The 15,624-nt window shown below is 32.3% G+C and overlaps 2 protein-coding genes and 1 pseudogene across 5 annotated transcripts in view; all 3 read right to left on the reverse strand.

Annotated features, from left to right (window-relative positions):
* LOC100247061 (G-type lectin S-receptor-like serine/threonine-protein kinase At4g27290) overlaps positions 1-15,624 on the reverse strand; it is a 32,963-nt gene that overhangs the window by 1,323 nt on the left and 16,016 nt on the right. For 2 of the 4 annotated variants that reach the window (XR_009465252.1, XM_059735329.1), the window contains exons 2-6: positions 1,834-1,980; positions 1,468-1,619; positions 970-1,180; positions 294-531; positions 58-208 (exon numbers count right to left, since the gene is read on the reverse strand). Coding sequence is in view for 3 of the 4 variants with exons in the window: in XM_059735329.1 (XP_059591312.1) it covers positions 58-208; positions 294-531; positions 970-1,180; positions 1,468-1,619; positions 1,834-1,980 (899 nt within the window). In the remaining variant the exon portion in view is untranslated. Of the gene's footprint in view, positions 1-57; positions 209-293; positions 532-969; positions 1,181-1,467; positions 1,620-1,833; positions 1,981-15,624 lie in introns of those variants that run through there. The other 2 variants (XM_010645998.3, XM_010646001.2) reach the window with 2 other exon arrangements.
* Positions 2,470-3,856, reverse strand: LOC109121817 (G-type lectin S-receptor-like serine/threonine-protein kinase At4g27290; annotated as a pseudogene).
* LOC104877534 (G-type lectin S-receptor-like serine/threonine-protein kinase At4g27290) lies at positions 8,854-13,244 on the reverse strand. The gene is made up of 7 exons (XM_010645996.3): positions 11,733-13,244; positions 11,090-11,236; positions 10,739-10,881; positions 10,246-10,456; positions 9,554-9,791; positions 9,320-9,470; positions 8,854-9,249 (listed from the first exon to the last, which is right to left on the reverse strand). The coding sequence occupies exons 1-7, from the start codon at positions 13,000-13,002 to the stop codon at positions 8,965-8,967; spliced, it is 2,445 nt and encodes an 814-aa protein (XP_010644298.1). The 5' UTR covers positions 13,003-13,244; the 3' UTR covers positions 8,854-8,964.

Here is a 15,624-nt window from a genome sequence, read left to right on the forward strand (position 1 = left end):
TTATGTCAGCAGTAGATTTATCATAGTGAAATGAGGTCAATACTACTCGATACTTACATGCCCAAGAAGGTTAAAGGAGTGGTCTGGGTGAGAAAATCCTCTGTTTCTCTTCCCACTCACAATCTCTAGCACCAAAACACCAAAGCTAAAAACATCCGACTTTGTTGAGTATAGTCCATCAATTGCATATTCTGGAGACATATAACCACTATAGGGAACCATTGAACAAAAAAAACAGGAATTTACAACCAATATAAAGAAGAATACTAAACAAAATTACTAAATATACTTACTATGTTCCAACCACTCTTTTTGTATTTGCTTCAGTTTCGTTTCCTCTAAAACTTCTAGCCATACCAAAATCTGAAATTTTTGGAGTCATCTCCTCATCTAGCAAAATATTGTCTGCTTTTAGATCTCTATGGATTATCCTGAGTCTGGAATCTTGATGAAGATAAAGAAGGCCTCGAGCAATCCCATTGATAATGAGGAAGCGCTTAGGCCAATCTAGTACCACGCTTTGCATTTGATCTGTCCATTTTTTATCATTCAAGTTAACCCATTCTACTACTTGGATTATTGAAAATAAATGAAAAATATTTCAAGAAACAAATGATTTCAAGTTCCCTAAGAATTGTTCAAAGTAATGACATATAAAAACGAAAGTATAATTGAAACTCATTCTCAGTGATGAAAAAACACTGTCAAGGATGGAAAATGGATCTTAGTGGTAGGGTTCCAAACCCCTAACTTTTTATATAAGAGCCAAAATGTTAGAGAAAATAGAAGTAAGAAAGATTTTCTAGATTAATGCATCTATGCTTTATCTAGTTCCCAATAATTTTTCTTTCAAATTAGTTAAATGCATTGTAAATAAAGAATTTCCCCAGCATGCATAGGAGAGGAGAAAGAAAAGAGAAGTCACTTGACTAGACAAACAAACTATATAATGGTTTTAGAGAGCCAAACCAAAAATGAACAAGTCCAAGCTTTTGTTGGGCATGTATTCATAAATTAGCATTCTTTCTCTGCCATGAATGCAGCATCCAAGAAGCTTTACAAGATTTCGGTGTTGAAGTTTTGCAATGGATTCAACTTCATTTTTGAACTCTTTTAATCCTTGTCTAGAAGTTTTTGACATCATCTTCACTGCAATTTCTTGTCCCTCTTGCAATATTCCCTGAAAACATCACATTCTTTTCATTATGAAAGCTTTGTAAATTAAATGAAACTTGTTGATATTCAATATGAGGAGTCCTATAGAAACTAGAGACACAAAAATGTTGGCACATACACTGCCTTCAAGACTTTAAGGCATATAGTGGCCTTGATACATGTTGCTTCATTTAGATATATACTATGAGGATTAGGGACATCAACTACTTCGCAAGATGCTTAGTTGTGTATTTATAATGTTTTATTAACTTGTAACTTGTCTTCTACGTAAAAGCCAAAGTATAACCTTACCTTATAGACAGGTCCAAAACCACCCTCTCCAAGCTTATTGTAACTAGAAAAGTTATTGGTGGCATTCAATAATGTATCCAAGTCAAATAATGGTAACTCTAAATGCGCTTGGCCTTCATTATTTTCATCTCTTGAATTATGATCCATGTATCCTGCAAAATGGTGAATAGAATAAACGATTAAAGAATTGACAAACCTAAAATTTAGCCCATTTCCAAGTCTACATCATTTCATTATTTCTAAAATCAAGTCGAGTCAATCCATTGCTTCTTTTTTTTTATTATTATTATTACATAATCAGACAATATGTAGAAGTACTTTTTACTAATACATATGGTGATACAAGCACTATGATTTGTTACTTACCTTTTCTCTTTAGTTGCTTCTTCCTTTTCTTGAGCACATACAAGGTCAGGACTAGACTTAAAAGAACTATTCCTGTAATTGATATAAAGATGATAATGACATGCTTTTTCTTCTTCTTGGAGCTGCTTTTTATGCTTGAAGAAGCTTCTTGACACAAAAGGAAAGAAATTAAGCAGGAAAGTCAGGAAATAAAATAGAAAAACCATAAATTCCTATGAGTAGTAACCGTTGATCCAAAATATATTTGTGGTTTACAACCATGAAAGCAGGAGTTCAGGAACTGCAGTTGCCATAGGGTTGGAGGGCACAAATCAATTGGTGTATTGGTGTGTTATAGCATCTAGCTTACTATAATTGAAATCTAAAAGAAAAATATTCCAAATTTTGAGTAGACCTCAGCTTTACACTCTAATCCACAGAAAATAAGTATACTATTCCATGAAATAATGTGCTTGGTAGTTGGTCTCAAAATTTTCACATCAGCAATAATTGAGACAGCTTTAAGTCGCAAAATCAAGGGATAAAACTAGAGGCAAGTATGCAAAGTGAACAACTGATTAAAAACCTTTGAATAAATATACCATGAAATTTGTATCAGATTGATGTTTCTCAGGCAAGAAAAAGAGAAGTTCATACCTAATTCTGATGCAGCCATTCTTGCCCGTTTTGAGTGAAGTCTCTGATATCAATCAAGTCACCAAACCAGAGCAAGCATCCACTTCCTCCTCCTCTGATGTCCGAATTTGCATAAGCAGTGCAAGAGCAGTTCCTCAAGCACAGGGAAGCACATTCCTTACGGTTCATGCTTTCATTAAACCAGGAGTTCCGCGTGTCTGGCAGTTTCACACCAGAGTACTTTACAAATCCATCACCCTTCTGACAATCCAGCCGAGTGCTTCGAATGCATCCATTTGACCAGTCTGCCATGTCCCAATTGCTTTGGAACTTTGGCCTAAATCCCTTCATGCACTCACATTTTGGAGATTCATCAATCTTACAGATTCCATATACCCCACATATTGCATAATCGTCACAGTCATCCCTCTGTGCAGTTGAATAAGGAGTCCATTCATTTTTTTTGATCAGTATATGTGAACCGCTGAGCTTTACCATCAGGAGTTAACACAAGCCTCATAATAACAGAGCTGTTAACTAGAGAATAAATAAAATATATCTCCTTTTCATTAGAAACAAAATGAAATGTATAAACTGAGTTGTTTGTTAATTGAGGTATTCCACTAAATCGAACACCATCCCATGGTCCAGCACGAAACTCTACAGCTAAACCATTCCTCAATAATAGTTGTGGAAATCCACTTAGATCAATCCCATAAGTAAAATTACCTTTAGAAGGGTCATCAGCACTCTTCCACGATGACAGGTACCGATCCAGGCCTGTTACTCTATTCCTTCCAAGCTTCATGCCCGGAAGAAGAGTATCGCATGGGTAATCAAAACTCTGCCATAGGAAGTTTTCTGGATCACCATCATTACCATTTCTCATAACAAGATTTCCAGATTCCAAAAGCTGAGCGTTTGGATCCTGTGCAGAACGTGATGAACTAGAATTCCAAAGAATTCCATTAGTATCGTTGACCAGAACAAGAGTTCCCTGCTGAGTGACCTTTAAAACTCCTGATGAATCAGTTAGTGGACTTTCTCTATTGGCAACCCATACCACTGTCCGAGGAGCCACTTTCTTGTACCATATCCCCAAGTATCGATTCTTGGAATTACCTGGACTGAAGAAACCCAATTCGAAGGTCCCGCCCGCTGAAGTGATGGTTTCACCAGCTCTAATGTGTTGATTTATAGTTATGGTGTCTACTGCAGTGGAGATTCTTAAGAGGGAGAATACATAGGAGAAGATGAACACAACTGTTGTAAGAGCATCCATAGGTGTTCCTAGATATAAAAAAAAGCCTAAGATTTTAGGTGCTTTCCAAGTCTCCGTATATTTTTCCTCGCCCCCAAAGATATGGCGTCGTATTCGACTCGTATGCGTAGAGAAGAACATCACTTCCACATAGATGCCTATCCGTAGCATGCATCCAGTGGTCATCATTTCTCCTTCATCCAAATTCGATTTTTTCTAGACCATTTAAAATGTAGGTATTATTTTATCCCTTAAATCAAATATCCCAGCACGACCGATCTCACCTTTAGAAGAACTACAAGTAGAAGTGAAGAAGACCAATATCAGAATGACTGTTGGATTTTTTGCAAGTGTAAGATAGTTTAAAAGAATTATTCGGAAACAATAGTAGGAAAGAATATTTTCAAATCTACCCTAATTTTTATCCAAGCATGAAAAATAGAAATTAGATATGAAGTACATATAATCTCCTAATAGACATTTTAAAAAATTCTTTAAAAACAAAATGTATAGGTTAAAATCGTCCATTGAATAAACGATTTTTTTATTATTATTATTATTTTGTTCAAAAATTTCATTTCTTGCGGTGACGGTTTCTAAAAATTCTTTTAAAAAAAAAAAAAAAAAAGTCTAAATTTGTTTCTTGAAAAGATGATTTTTTTTTTTTTTTAAGGAAATTTTAAGGTTTCTTTAAAAAAAAATGAAATAAGGGGAGTTCTTATTTTTAATAACATTTTAATTAATAATATATTTTCATAATAAAATTATTATAAATATATGTATTGTAAAATTAATTAATTTTGTGTTTATTAAATTTGATATATTGTTTATAATTATAATATTTATAAAACTATAAATTATATTTAGTATATGATATTAACAAAAATATTAATTTATATTAAGTTAGATATCAATAAAAAAATATTTTGGTCTTTATCACCAATTTTATCTCTAAATTAATTTAATTAACTATAACAACAAATAAAAACAAGTTTAATTGTATATTATTTTTTATAATATAAATAATAAATATTTTAATTTTAAAACTTTATCTATTACTTTCTTGTTCCTTTAAATTTCGTCTTAAAAACAAAAATCTATTATCAATTTAATTTATTTGAGTTTTTAAAAAATAAATTAATCACCGATTTCCTTTTTTAGTTTATTAAATTTTTTTTTACAACATGAATAATTTTTCTTTGTTTTAATTTTTAAATTAATTTTATTAAATAAACTTTAAAATTAAAAATATTATTTTTTTAATTTAAAATTTAACTATAAGAAATATAGAAAATAAATTAATTTTAAATTGATTGATAATCAAAAAATTATTTGTTTCATTTTAAATTGATTAATATTCAAAAAATTATATCTCTTAATATTGAAATTTTTATTCAAAATTAATTTACTTTTTTATATTTTATTCCTTTTACGATTAAATTTTAAATTAAAGAATAATATTTCTAATTTTAAAACTTATCTAATAAAATTAATCTACAAATTAAAGTGAAATAAAATTATTGATTTTGTAAAAATAAAATAAATAAATTCACTAAACTTAAAAAAAGAAATTGATAATAACTTTTTTTATAAACTCAATTTTTACATAAAATTGATAATAGTTTTTTTTTAAATTGGAAAGTGAAAAGAACAAAACGTAATAGATAATATTTTAAAATTAAAATATTTATTATTTATCTTATAACTAAAAAGTAATATAAAACTAAATTAGTTTCTATTTATAATTATAATTAATTAAATTAATTTAAAGATAAAATTGGAGATAAAGACCGAAATATTTGTTAATATCAAATACTAAACATAATTTATACTTTTATAAATGCTATTATTGATAAATAATATATCCCAATAATTATAATTATTTTTATATATTAAATTTAGCAAGATAAAATTAATTAATATTATAATACATATATTTATAATAATTATATTATTGCATAAATGCTACTTGTTTTCTTATTTTTAATTAATAATACAAAGCTACGTCACTTAAAAATTGAGATGAAGACGAAAATATTTTTTTAATCAATATAAAATGATAAATATAATTTATACTTTTATAAATATTATAACTATAAATAATATATCAATAATAATAAATATAAAATTAATTAATTTTACCATACATATATTTACAATAATTTTATTATTAAAATATATTATTAGTTAAAATGTTTCTAAAAATAATAAAACATGGAAAAAATTAATTTTTTGAAATCGAAAGAGACGATTTCTTCCCTTAATTTTTTATTTTTTTTTAAGAAATCGTCTTTTATTCTTTTCTTTCTTTTAGACAATAATTTTTTAAAGTAAATAAATAAATAGAAATCATCTTTTGAAGAGACGATTTTAACCTATAATTTTTTTAGAGATCATCTCTTCAATAGATAATTTTTACATTTTTTTTTAAAGAAAATAAATTGTATTTTCAAGAGACGATTTTTACTTTCCTATCCAATCTCTCTTTTTTAATCGACAAAAACTACAATAGATTTGAAAATATTTTTTCCACTAAGTTAGTTTATGAATTATTTTTTTAAACTATCGTATGCTTATCAAAAATCCCTTTCCTAGCCAAAGTTTACAGGACAAGTCAGTCACAACTCACAGCCACAGGTAGGATTGAAAATAAAAATGCATGCAAGGAAAAATGAGGAGTAGCTTTCATGACTTGTCGAGATGTGCTATGATAGCTTACCTTTGAACTGACTAACTGGCCCAAAAGACATGCTTGGCTATTGTTATTTAGATTCTCTAATTTGTTTTCCAACTTTGGAACTATCCTCACGCGACCTGGTGCCTAGGCTTGAGCCTACGCGACGCCCAGAGTGGCCTTCCTCAAGCACCTTAAGGCTTGGACCTGAGTTCGAATCCTGGGAAGACCACTCTGGGCGCCGCGTAGGCTCAAGCCTAGGCACCAAGGTCAAATAAACAAATGACGTCCCAACAATAGCTACCTTAGATATTGAAATCAAGCTTTGAGCAGAGTCGTTAGAACTACAAGGATCACAGCTCACACACTGATCATAATCATAGCATCATTATTTTTTTGGAATTGAAGTGTTTTGGGGTTCCACAAGACACGAACATGGAACAAAAGCCAAAAGTTGCTCTACTTTAGCAATTATGGGCCTACAGCTATCCAGTTCTACTGGGCCTATGTTGAACAATGAGAAGTTGTATCAAAACACCGTAGGGGCATTATGATATGTCACAATTACTTGACTAGAAATATCTTACATTGTAAATAAATTAAGGTGGTATTTGTTCTTTTACTTAATTCTAAATACAACCTTAATGTTTAATAGTGTTAAATATTAGGTTATTTGTTTTTGAAGTATTTTATTTCTATTAAGTATTACAAAGTAAATATATAAAGGAAAAGAGAGAAAGAAGAAACAGAGGTGAGTTGTATTTCTCTCATGTCGTGATGTTATCTCCTATGTTCTGCCCTGTTTTGCACTCTCAACATCTTATCTCCTGTGCTAAACATGCCCAGATTCAAGAGGCATGTTCTTCCATGCATTATACAACATATTAACTGTAATCGAAAGATAAAGCAACAAAATGTTGAAGTTTTATGTGGACCAGTGCTACACTTCAGATAATAGGTGCTTTATATAAGAGAAACTGTTTCCCTCCTTGAAGTTTTATGTCAAATTTACTTTTCTTATTAAGGCACCTAATTCTGATGCAGCCATCCTTATATAAAGCTCTTGCCCATTTTCAGCTATATCTACCAAATCAAATCAGTAGACCAGGTCAAACATCCACTTGTTTATATCTGAATCAGCATAAGGAGTATAAGTGCAGATGTTTGAGCCCCACCCAACACCCTTGAGGTTCATACTTGATTAAACCAGGAGTTCTGCCTGTCTGGGAGTTTCATACCGGATTACTTTACAACCTGTCACTTATCTGATGATTAGGTGGAGCAGTCCTTCCATTCACTCACATTTTGAAAGGCCTTGTGACAACTGAGCTATTAGCAAGCTCATGAGTGGATACAACTCACTAAAAACACCATTCCATTGTTAAGAGCACAATATCATAGCTGAGCGATTCCTCAGAATTAGTTGTGGAAAGCCATTCAGATCAAGCCAATATGTGAAATCCCCTATAGAAGGGTCATCTGTGCAATTCTACGATGATAGGAACCCATCCAGACCTGTGACTGTGTTTCTTCCAAATATAATGCCTTGCAGCAGAGTATTGCGTGGATAATCGTAACTCTGCCATGGGAAGTTGTCTGGATAACTGTCATCTCCAATTTTCATGACAATATTTTCAAATTCCAAAAGCTGAGCATTTGGACTTTCTGCATGAATGGATTATAATACGATGCTATTAGCAACACTGGGAATGGGGAATTTTCCTGGTCCATGACCTTTAAAATTCCCGATGAATTGCTGAGTGGGAATTATACCAGTCTCCATAGACACTTTCCTGTATCATATCCCAAAGTCTGAATTTGTAGAATCATCTAGGCTGACAAACCCCAGTATAAAGCTGCCAACAGCTCCAATGCTTACCTCACTATCTATAAAGTGCTTATTTACTGTTGACTTACATAGAACAAGACAATTTTAGTTGGTTGGCCATGATTGATCAATCATTTTCCCTGAATATATATTCTAGCATTAAGTGGCATATATTCCCTTCATATAAATAACAAAATCAATCCCAATTTGCAGCAAGAATCTATGTAAATCTCACATGTCAGCCCCATAAAATAATTAAGCACATTAGTTATTTGTTTTCGGTTTCACTATGATTTCTGTGAATTGTTTATATACATAACCTCTTGTTCTTGATGCTAAAAGGTTAAAAGGTCATATTTTTCTTTTTAGTTTTTTTACTTTTTCGAACATGTTAAAATGGAAATCTCATTAATGATTCCAGAGAGAAACCAAAACCCTTTTTAGAAGAAATGAAATATCAACAAAAGACCAAAAACAGAGTCAAGGTTTCCCCAACATGGTGCAAGTAATTAGTACTTTTGAAAAGAACAACTTTCTTATATGGACAACTTCTATTATGGAACTTATACCATGAATAACTATCATCATCCAGACAAAAAGCAATGACAAAGATTTATCACCTCATAACATCTTAGATGAGTCTTTTGTTAGGAGCTAAGTAGTGTGATTGTGAAAAGTTGCCAAAAGTAGTCGAAAGTTTAGCTTATATGGTCACAGGTCCAAAGACAACAAAACAACAACAAGAAGCATCTTCTATCGAGCTTCCAACACCGTGATGGTGGGTTGAATACTAGACGAAGAATTTGCTTCCATCATATTCTTATCAGTGAAGAAACAAGGCTCTTTGGGCTGAGGTAATGCACCCTCACTACTCAACATCAAAACCACATAATGCATGTTTGGTCGATCCTCTGGGAAACGTTGTACACATAATAGACCCAAATTGATTGAGCGTAGCACTTCAGATAGATTGCAGGTGTTCCCCATTGATGCATCAATAAATTCTGAAGACCTATCTTCTATAAAGAGTGCCCATGCCTAGACAGTTTAAAGGAGGATCAGCACTATTTTTAAATATTGAAATAAGGAAATATTACCTAATACTTACATGCCCAAGAAGATTAAGGTCATGGTCTGGGTTGTTAAATCCTCTATTTCTCTTCCCACTTATAATCTCTAGAACCAAAACACCAAAGCTAAAGACATCGGATTTTGTGGAATACAATCCTTCACTTGCATACTCTGGAGACATATAACCTCTACAAGAAACCGTTGAAAAAAAAGGGTTAAATTTACAAGCAATGGAGATAAAGACTTTATACATATCACTAAATATACTTACAATGTTCCAACCACTCTTGTTGTGTTTGCTTCAGTTTCATTTCCTCCAAAAATTCTTGCTATTCCAAAGTCTGAAATTTTGGGTGTCATTTCATTATCTAGTAAAATGTTTTCTGCTTTGAGATCTCTATGGATTATCCTGAGTCTAGAATCTTGATGAAGGTAAAGCAAGCCTCGAGCAATCCCATTGATAATGAGGAAGCGCCTAGGCCAATCTAGTACTCCACTTCGCATCTGATCTGCCCATTTTTTTATCATTCAAGTTAACTCATTGTACTACATGGATTATTGAAAATAAATGGGAAATATTTCAAGAAACAAATTATTACAAATTCCATGAGAGTTGTTCATAGCAATGACACATAAAAATAAAAAGTGAGTATACTTGAAACTCATTTTCAATGATTAAAGAACACTATCAAGGAGACAGAAATGGATCATAATGGATCTTAATGGTAGGGTTCCAAACCCCTAGCTTTTCAAATAAGAGTCAAAATGTTAGAGAAAATGGAAATACAAAAGATTTTCTAGATAAATGCATCTATGCTTTATCTTGTTCCCAGGAATTTTCTTTGCAATCGGTTAAATGCATTGTAAATAAAGAATTTCCCAAGCATGGATAGGAGATGAGAAAGAAAAGAGAAGTCACTCGACTAGACAAACAAACTATATAGTGGTTTTATAGAGACAAACCAAAAATGAAACGGTCCAAGCTTTTGTTGGGCATGTATTCATAGATCAGCATCCTTTCTCGACCTTGAATGCAACATCCAAGAAGCTTTACAAGATTTCGATGTTGAAGTTTTGCAATGGATTCAACTTCATTTTTGAACTCTTTTAATCCTTGTCTAGAAGTTTTTGACAGCATCTTCACTGCTATTTCTTGTCCTTCTTGCAATATTCCCTGAAAATATCATTCTTTTTTATTTTGAAAGCTTTACAAATTAGATGAAACTTCTCAATATTTAAAATGAGGAGTCCTAAACAAACTAGTGACTCAAAAATATTGACACATATACTGGCTACAAGACATTACAACATATAGCGGCCTTGATACTTGTTGCTTCATGTAGATTCTATGAGGATTGGGAACATTAACTACTTCTCAAGATGCTTAGTTGTATCTCTGTTGTGTGTTATTAAATTGTAAGTTGTCTTCTGCTAAAAAAGTAGAGTATACCCTTACCTTATACACAGGTCCAAAACCACCCTCTCCAAGCTTATTATCTCTAGAAAAGTTATTAGTGGCATTCAATAATATATCCAAGTCAAATAATGGTAACTCTAGATGCTCATGGCCTTCATCTCCTAAATTGTGTTCCATGTATCCTACAAAATGGAAAAAGGAATGAAGAATTAAAAGGATGCATGAATCATATAGACAAAAAAACTTGAACTTAACCCATTTCAAAGCCTACATCATTTCATCATTTATCAAACCAAGCCAGGTCAATCCCTTGCTCCTTTTTTGATTAATACATAATCAAACGTGTGGAAGTACTTTATAGAGATACAAGCACTATGATTTGTTACTTACTTTTTCTCTTTAGCTGCTTCTTCCTCTTCTTCAGCATATACAAGGTCAGGACTAGACTTAAAAGAACTATTCCAGTAATTGATATAGAGATGACAATGACCTGCTTTTGCTTCTTCTTGGAGCTGCTATTTGTGCTTGAAAAAGCATCTTGACACAGATGGAAAGAAATTAAGCAAGAAAGCCAGGCAATAAAATAGAAAAACTATAAATTCCTGTGAGTAGCAACTGCTGATCCTAAATGTATTTGAAGTTTACGACCATGAAAGCAGGAGTTCAAGGAACTGCAGTTGCCATAGGATTTTAAGGCACAAGTCAGTTGTGTTCATGTGTTCTAGCATCTAGCTCACTATAATTGAAATCCAAAAGAAAAAATTTCAAACTTTTGAGTGGACCTCTGCTTTTACACTCTAGTCTTCAGAAAATAAGCATGTTATTCCAGGAAATAATGTGCTTGGTAGTTGGTCTCAGATTTTTCACATCAGCAATAACTGAGACAGAGGTCAAGCTTTAAGTCGCAAAATCAAGGGATGAAACTAGAGGCATGTATGCAAGGTGTGCAACTGATTAAAAACCTTTGAATAAATATACGATGGAATTTGTATCAGATTTATGTTTCTCAGGTAAGAAAAAGAAAAGTTCATACCTAAGTCTGCTGCAGCCATCCTTACATAAAACTCTTGCCCATTTTGAGTAAAGTCTCTGATGTCAATCAATTCACCAAACCAGAGCAAGCATCCGCTTCCTCCTCCTCTGATATCTAAATTTCCATAAGCAGTGCAAGAGCAGTTCCTCAAGCAGAGGGAAGCACATTCCTTAAGGTTCATGCTTTCATTAAACGAGGAGTTCCGCGTGTCTGGCAGTTTCACACCGGATAACTTTACAAATCCGTCCGTCTGACAATCCAGTGGAGTGCTTCGAACGCATCCACTTGACCAGTCTGCCATGTCCCAATTGATTTGGAACTTTGGCCTAAATCCTTTCATACAGTCACATGTTTGAGATTGGGCAGTCTTACAGATTCCATATCCTCCACATAATGCATAATTGTCACAGTGATCCCTCTGTGCAGTTGTGTAAAGAGTCCATTCATTTTTTTTATCAGTCCATGTAGACCTTCGTGAATAACCATCAGGAGTTAACACAAGCCTCATCATAACAGAGCTGTCAACTAGAGAATAAGAAAAATATATCTCCTTTTCATTAGAAACAAAATGAAATTTAGTAACTGAGTTTTCTATTACTTGAGGTAGTCCACTAAATCCAACTCCATTCCATGGTCCAGCACGAAACTCTACATCTAAACCATTCCTCAATAATAGTTGTGGAAATCCACTTAGATCAATCCCATAAGTAAAATTACCTTTAGAAGGGTCATCAGCACTCGTCCATGATGACAGGTACCGATCCAGGCCTGTTACTCTGTTCCATCCAAACTTCATGCCTGGTAGAAGAGTATCGCCTGGATAATCAGAACTCTGCCATAGGAAGTTTTCTGGGTCACTATCATTGCCATTTCTCATAACAAGATTTCCAGATTCCAAAAGCTGAGCGTTTGGATCCTGTGCAGAACGTGATGAATTAGAATTCCAAAGAATTCCATTAGTACCGTTGACCACAACAAGAATTCCCTGCTGAGTGACCTTTAAAACTCCTGATGAATCAGTTAGTGGACTTTCTCTATTGGCAACCCATACCACCGTCCGAGGAGCCACTTTCTTGTACCATATCCCCAAGTATCGATTCTTGGAATTACCTGGACTGAAGAAACCCAATTCAAAGGTCCCACCCGTTGAAGTGATGGTCTCACCATCTCTAATGGGTTGATTTACAGTTATGGTGTCTACTGCAGCAGAGATTCTTAAGAGGGAGAATACATAGAAGAAGATGAATACAGCTGTTGTAAGAGCATCCATTTTTGTTTCTAGATAATAAAAAAATGCCTAAGATTTCAGATGCTTTCCAAATCTCCGTATATTTTCCCTTCCCACCTAAGTTTGACATTGTGTTTGACATGTATGACCTAGAGAAGAACATCACCTCCACATTCATACCTATCAGTAACATCCATCGTTGGACTAATTATCCAATGGCCATCATCTTCTCCAACATCCAAATTTGTTTTTTCTATACCTCTTAAAATGGACTGGGTATTAGTTTATCCCTTTAAATCAAATGTCCCGTATTACAGCAATGAATGACCAATCTCACTTTTTCTTTAAAGCTATATTTGGTTGCTAAAAAGTACTAAAAAAAATAAATAAATATTAAAAAAAATAATTTTCTCATATTTAATTTTTTTTATAGAAAAAATAAAAATAAATTAAATATAATTAAAATTAATTAAAAATTTATATATCTTAAAATTATTTCATCTTTATATAATGAAAAAAAAAAATAAGTGAATGAAATTAAAGAAATATATAAAAATAATTTATAGATTTAAAATTTTTTGTTTTTACTTTTTCTTTTCTTATATACTTTTTCTCTATTTTTTTTTTTTTTTTTTTTCAAATTTTCTGACAAATAAACATAAGGTAAAAGAGTTACAAGCTGAAGTAAAAAGACCAAGAATAGAATGAACTGTTGTAGCAACCCGCTTTCCTTTCCAAAGTTTACAGGACAGGTCAGTTAGAACTCACAGCAACAGGTAGGATTGAAAATAAAAAATCATACAGGGTGTACCTTTCATGACTTGTCATGATTGCTAGGAAGACTTTTGGACTGACTAACTGGCCCAAAAGATGCCCGCTGGCTACCGCTACTTGGATTCTCTATTTTTTTTTTCCCAACATTGGAACGTAACTTGTTACCAGCATTGGATCAAATTTATATGGGTGTATAGACTAGTGTACACCTTAGATATTGGACTGAAAATATCTAAGGTAGGATATTTTCATGACTTGTCATGATGAGTAGGAAGACTTTTGGACTGACTAACTGACCCAAAAGATGCCCGCTGGCTACCGTTATTTGGATTCTCTAATTTTTTTTTCCAACATTGGAACTATCCTCACGTAACTTGTTACCAGCATTGGATCAAATTTATATGGGTGTATAGACTTGTGTACACCTTAGATATCGAAATCAAGCTTTGAGCAAAGTCACCACAATAGGTCGGGCCTGCAAGGAAGTTGGCTATGCTCCAGGTATAAAAATCGAAAAGGGTAAGAAAGGCAGTTTGATTCTCTCCATCACCCTCCTCTTAATTAGAGTGTTACAATTCAAGTCCCTATAATTGTATTATTCCCAGAGTTTGCTTAGGAACATGAGCAATGAGGTGTGACCAATGATGAAAATATCGATACTTTAATTCTACGGATATATAGGAGATATATTGAGGGACGATATTTTGAAAAAAAGTATTAATAAACCTAAAATTTATCAAAATTCATAAAAAATATAAGAAAAACCTCATAAAAAATGTAATTAAAAGTATAATAGACTGTGGATCCCGCATTTCGGCTCGATGCATTCCCACTCGATGGAAAAACTCTTTTTTTTCATTTATTTGATGAAAATTTGATTTTTAGAAAAAGACTTGGAGTCGTCACTTATTTTTGTTTTATTTTTTTAAAGGGAAAACAAAATAAGAAAAAAAAACTTTAAGTGTGATTCCTTATTTGAAAAAAAAAGTCTGTGAAAAACCGAGTCTGGATTCGAGGATTAGGTTACTCATTAGGAATGTACGGTAAAGACTGTAACACCCCTCTAGGCCCCCTAAAAATGAGTATCTACTAAATAAGATGAAGCAAGCGTGACAATTGATAACGAAATCAATGGATAACAATAAAATGATCGAATAATAAAACAAATTAAGTATGAGAATGAATAAATAGATGAAGTAGAAGTAGGAGCGTACCTTAGCAGGAAGTAATAATGCGCTATCATGGAAACAAGGTTAGCTCAAATATAAAATTATCACATGTATATCAAAGATCAGGATAAAAATCAAGCAATATTAATTAAGCATGACAATCGATAATCAGAAGAGAAAACTCATATGTAGGGCCTCTACCAAAGCCCAATTTATCTTGCATGAATTGGTCTCACAAATTTCATTATTTTGAAATTATGAAAAATTCATTATTGCTTATGTAAAATCAAGAGAAACAGAAAATTATTTGAAAACCAGAGTTGAATTAAAACTGTTCGAAAGAAAATTGGATTTTCGAAATTTATTTGAAAATTGGAGTCTCGAAAATTATTTGAAAATTGGAGTCTTGGGAATTAAATTTAGGAATTGGAATTTCGAAAATTAAATTTGAAAGAAATTCGAATTTTTAAAATTATTTGAGAATTAGAGTTTTGAAAATTAAATTAAGAAATTGGAACTTTGGAAATTTAATTTGAAATAAATTAGCAAAATTATTTGAGAATTGGAGTTTTGAAAATTAGATTTAAGAATTGGAATTTTAGAGATTAAATTTGAAAGAAATTAGAATTATGAAAATTATTTGAGAATTGGAGTTATAAAAATTGGAATCTTGGAAATTATTGAAGATGGAATTTTTAAAAATAAATAAATAAAATGATGA

Source organism: Vitis vinifera, chromosome 19 (genome assembly GCF_030704535.1).
Source record: "Vitis vinifera cultivar Pinot Noir 40024 chromosome 19, ASM3070453v1".
Lineage (NCBI taxonomy): Eukaryota > Viridiplantae > Streptophyta > Magnoliopsida > Vitales > Vitaceae > Vitis > Vitis vinifera.